The sequence below is a fragment of the Ananas comosus genome, linkage group 12, assembly GCF_001540865.1.
Source record: "Ananas comosus cultivar F153 linkage group 12, ASM154086v1, whole genome shotgun sequence".
In the NCBI taxonomy this organism is placed as follows: Eukaryota; Viridiplantae; Streptophyta; class Magnoliopsida; order Poales; family Bromeliaceae; genus Ananas; species Ananas comosus.
Genome location: NC_033632.1, coordinates 2,452,984 through 2,458,208, shown reverse-complemented (window position 1 = coordinate 2,458,208; position 5,225 = coordinate 2,452,984). Strand labels below are relative to the sequence as shown.

At 34.9% G+C, this 5,225-nt stretch overlaps 1 protein-coding gene across 2 annotated transcripts in view; it reads left to right on the top strand.

The window, feature by feature from the left end:
- Nucleotides 2,517–5,225, top strand: part of LOC109718598 (protein trichome birefringence-like 23) — a 4,550-nt gene continuing 1,841 nt past the window's right edge. The window contains exons 1-3 of one of the 2 annotated variants that reach the window (XM_020244902.1): nucleotides 2,518–2,822; nucleotides 4,034–4,126; nucleotides 4,434–4,526. In XM_020244902.1, coding sequence (XP_020100491.1) covers nucleotides 2,582–2,822; nucleotides 4,034–4,126; nucleotides 4,434–4,526 — 427 coding nt within the window. In that variant the 5' untranslated portion in view covers nucleotides 2,518–2,581. Of the gene's footprint in view, nucleotides 2,823–4,033; nucleotides 4,127–4,433; nucleotides 4,527–5,225 lie in introns of both variants that reach the window. The other variant, XM_020244903.1, reaches the window with a different exon arrangement.

Below are 5,225 nucleotides of genomic sequence, written 5' to 3'. Positions count from 1 at the left end.
CAGAGGATCGCGACTCTTATATTTTCAATCATGCTTTTCTTATTATCTAATATAAAACTATTAAGGCGTCACAATCCATCTAAGATTTGGAGTTCGAATTTGATATAGCTAAATCCCAACTGATATTAGAGTGTGCGTCACAAATTCTTACTCTACCAAGTAGGATAGTAAAACTTGTTGCAGATTTACAATCTTAGTCAATTTTTAAAATTATTATTAAAATTTGACTAATTAACTGAATTTATTAGAAAACTATTTGATGTATACTGAATATTAATTCAATCTGTAATGTTGAAACCTAAAATTTGGGTTTCAAGTTACAAGGTAGAATCTTATTGAAAAGGAAAAAGAAAAAGAAAAAAATTCCACCTTTGAGATCTGCCTTGTCACATGGTCTCCGGGCTTGGGCCCGCATCACATGACATTGCTTCCAAATTTCAGAGCGGAGCATTTTGGAAGGAGCGCGGCAAATCCGAATCCCACTTGCCATTTAGAGCTTCAACAACCAAGCATTATTAACAGCAATATATATATATATATATATATATATATATATATATATATATAGAGTGAGGCTACTATGCCATGGGAAGGAGTCTTCCGTGCTTCCAGTTCGTTTTCGATGTTGAGACTTTCGAATCGTCGATCGGCTCCGTTAAACTTGATCTAGAGTATTTGGAGTACCTAGAAAATAAATTGTATTATTTTTACGATATCATTTGCCTAGTGAATGAAGGGGCTCAAAATCAACGGCTGAAAATAAAAATCTTACAAAATGTAATAATATGACATTAAAATTTTAAATCAAAGATATTGATCTTGTTTTATATAGTATAAAGAATTTTCTATCAAAATTTCACGTGATTTGGATATTTCTACACCGTTAAACTTGCAAGCGGCTCACTACGGCCATTGAAATTTGTTGATTTTAAGCCCATTCGATAACTAGGCAAATGATATCGAAAAATAATAAAATTTATTTTCTAGGTACTCCAAATACTCTAGATCAAGTTTAACGGAGCCGATCGACGATTCGAAAGTCGCAACATCGAAAACGAGCTAGAAGCACGGAAGGCTCCGTCTTCCGATAGCATAGTAGCCTCACTCTATATATATATAGAGTGAGGCTACTATGCTATCGGAAGCACGAGCCTTCCGTGCTTCTAGCTCGTTTTCGATGTTGCGACTTTCGAATCGTCGATCGCTCCGTTAAACTTGATCTAGAGTATTTATATATAATATATATGAGTGAGGCTACTATGCTATCGAAGCACGGAGCCTTCCGTGCTTCTAGCTCTGTTTCGATGTTGCGACTTTGAATCGTCGATCGCTCCGTTAAACTTGATCTAGAGTATTTATATATATTATATATAGAGTGAGGCACTATGCTATCGAAGCACGGAGCCTTCCGTGCTTCTAGCTCGTTTCGATGTTGCAACTTTCGAATCGTCGATCGGCTCCGTTAAACTTGATTTAGAGTATTTGGAGTACCTAGAAAATAAATTTATTATTTTCCGATATCATTTGCCTAGTGATCGAATGGGCTCAAAATCAACAAGTTTCACGCCGTAGTGAACCGTTTGCAAGTTTAACGGTGTAGAAATATCCAAATCACGTGAAATTTTGATAGAAAATTCTTTATACTATATAAAACAAGATCAATATCTTTGATTTAAAATTTAATGTCATATATTATATTTTGTAAGATTTTTATTTCAGCGCGTTGATTTTATTAACAGCAATATATATATAGAACGGGGCTACTGTACTATCGTAGCATGGAGCGCTCCGTGCTACCGAGTTGTTTTCGATGATGCGCTTCCAAATCGACGATCGGCTCCGTTAGACTTGATCTACACTATTGAAGTATTTAGAAACTAAATTTCATAATTTTTCAATATTATTTACCTATCAAACAAGTATTCTAAAATTGAATGGCTGAAAAATAAAAATCTCATGAAAAAATAGTGATAAAAGATTTAAATTCATGATCAGATATACTGATCTTACTCTAAATAATGAAAAGATTTATTTATAAAATTTTTATCGCATTTGATTGTTTTACATCGTTAAACTCACAAACACACCACATCAGCCATTAAAATTGTCAATTTGAGATCTTTTGATCACTAGTCAAATGATGTCCAAAAAACCTGAAATTTAGTTTTCAAATACTTTCAATTATGGTAGATCAAGTCTAACGGAGTCGATCGTCGATTTGGAAGCCGCATCATGGAAAACAACTTGGTAGCAGGGAGCGCTTCGTGCTACCGATAGCATAGTAGGCGGACTATATATATATATATATATATATATATATATATATATATATTTATTTTAAAAAATATAAAATTTTTATAGATGGATGCGGTGGTGGTGTACGAGGTAAGTTTATACACCCGGTGCAGAGCAACAGTTTCTCTCCAAGTTAATTACCGAACCATAAAGCGACAAAAAGAAGATGCTCGCTCCGTTTCCCCTGTAGTCGTCCCCTTCTCCCCCCGCTCCTCTCTCTCTCTCTCTCTACAAACAATTCTCTCTCTCTAGGTGGAGGAGGAGGAGGAGGAGGAGGAGGAGGGGGATGGGTTCGGAGTGGGAGCCATGGGCGCCGGGGCTACAGAGGAGGAGGAGCAGCCACGTAATGGCGAAGCTCTTCGTCTCCGCGCTCCTCGTCGGCGTCTCCTTCCGCCTCTTCTTCTGCTCCTCCTCCTCCTCCGCCCCAGCCAACGCCGGTGTCTTCGTCGTCTTGCCCAAGGATAGAGATGGGTCCTCCTCCTCTTTCGACGACGACAACATTGTTAGAGATGGGAAGGTTCGGAATGGTAAGAGAGTTCCTCTTCTTTTTCTTTTCCTTTGTTTTTTTATTACTTTTAAGCTCAAAGATCTCATTTTTATTAGGGTTGAGTTTGTTGAGTGTATATTTGTACTCCATTTAGCAACAAATTCTATACTTCTTCATCCAACAGAACTCTTTGAGGTTGTGGGTTCAAATTTTCGACTGTGGAAATTTGATGGGTGAAGTCCCTATGTTAAAATTTGGTGGATTAAATTCCATCTCTTACCTCACCTCTCAATCCCGCCTTTCGCATCCGTCGTGCATGTGAGCATGTGTAGTAAGATTATTTCTGGACAGCTTTTTAATATCAGATCGATCTTTTAGATAACACAGTATTTTTAAGGAATAGTGGGCACTCTGCGAACGTAAATTATTGGCAAATTTTGAGTTGAGTATGATTTTAGGGGCTTTTATTTCTTTTATTGCTTCATGGAAAAGACCTGGTGTTTATCTTAATCAAGTGAATTGTTGGGTGTTTGTATGTTTTACAGTGGGAAAAAATTGAAATTTTTGGTAGGAATGAGGTCATTTTTAAGATCTCGCCGACAATAACGTACACAATTTGATATTTGGTTCTGGTCCTTCTGGAATTACATTTTTTTTGGCCATGTTCGTACATAATTTAATGATTTCGCTCTGATCTGTTTGTCCGACATGTAATCGGTTAATTTATCAGAAAGATATTCAATGTTCTCGGACGAAATCGATATGGGTTTTTTTTCCATTTTGCTTTGGACTATGTGACTAATAATTGACACCTGGTTTCTTTTATCAGAAGAAAAGTTCAGTTTTGGTTGTTTTTGATAAATTACAATTAATCAGAAATTTCCTTGCTGTTCGGATTAACTTTTATTGTTCTAAAGTAACTTGCTTTGATTAAACAGTTCTTTATTATATTTCCGATATCAGTAGTTTTCCTCTAGTTACTCTATGACCCTAGGAAGTTCTGATATTTCCACTTCCTTGAAATGAACGTTGTAATTATCTTTCTTGAGAAAATGAGTGTTGTAATTATCAAGACAAATTACTCCAAAGTCATAAATTAACATAGGGTTCCACTTCCTATGTGCTTTTGTTTGAAACGACAAATTACTGTGTTATAAATTTATTTAATAAGTAATTGTTAACTTGATAGCTGTCATATCCTACATTGCCAAATTAGTTTTAGTTTTGATCCTTTATATCTTGTCTGATCAGGTTCTCAAGCATCACAGAATACTGTGATCCCAGAGGCTCCAATTCCTGTAATTACACCAGATGTCGACAAAGAAAAAGAAGCCTCTAAAGAAGGTTTTATTTTTTCACATTTTTATTCATTCTAGATTGAGAATATTTTAAAGGATGATTTTTGAGAAAAAATAGTGTATTGTATATTAAGAATAGAAATCTTCATAGAGAAAACATTTGATCTAACATACTATTGGTTTCTCTATTCAAAGATCTAATTTGGGTTGTTTCTGCACCACTAAAATTTTGATGAACATCTAGCTAGAATGAAATATCTGGTTGAAAAATCTGTCAATATTTACTAAAACTAAAATCTAAGTTTTGAATGAAATTAGTTTTAGTTTTGATCCTTTATATTTTGTCTGATCAGGTTCTCAAGCATCACAGAATACTGTGATCCCAGAGGCTCCAATTCCTGTAATTACACCAGATGTCGACAAAGAAAAAGAAGCCTCTAAAGAAGGTTTTATTTTTTCACATTTTTATTCATTCTAGATTGAGAATATTTTAAAGGATGCTTTTTGAGAAAAAATAGTGTATTGTATATTAAGAATAGAAATCTTCATAGAGAAAACATTTGATCTAACATACTATTGGTTTCTCTATTCAAAGATCTAATTTGGGTTGTTTCTGCACCACTAAAATTTTGATGAACATCTAGCTAGAATGAAATATCTGGTTGAAAAATCTGTCAATATTTACTAAAAATAAAATCTAAGTTTAGTTGTGTCAAAAAACATGCTGCTTTAACTATTCCTTGCAGATAGCTAGTACTACTATAAATCTCCTGCTGGCGTGTTTTCTGTCGAACTAGTGTCAGATCTATAGACGCAAGAAGTGTTCTACTATTCTTTTTCGTTAATAAAATTTCCATCAATTAGCTTTAGAAACATTTTACTTCTCATGTTAGAAAGTACTACAAATATGGATATTGGTGATTTTCTTGGCCTTTAACATGTCGTTTATGTGAATGACGTTCACAGTATTTGATGCACGTGTCGCATTTGAGTGTTAACTCCTTTTTGTCTCTGAAATGCTGAATTTATGAGTTTGTCTAATATTGAAAAGCAAAAAGAGAAGTATTAACTTAACTACTCTCTTGGAAAGATAGTAAATGACCCTCTTTGTGGACTAGGTGTGTGTGGTGGGTTGGGGGGGGGGG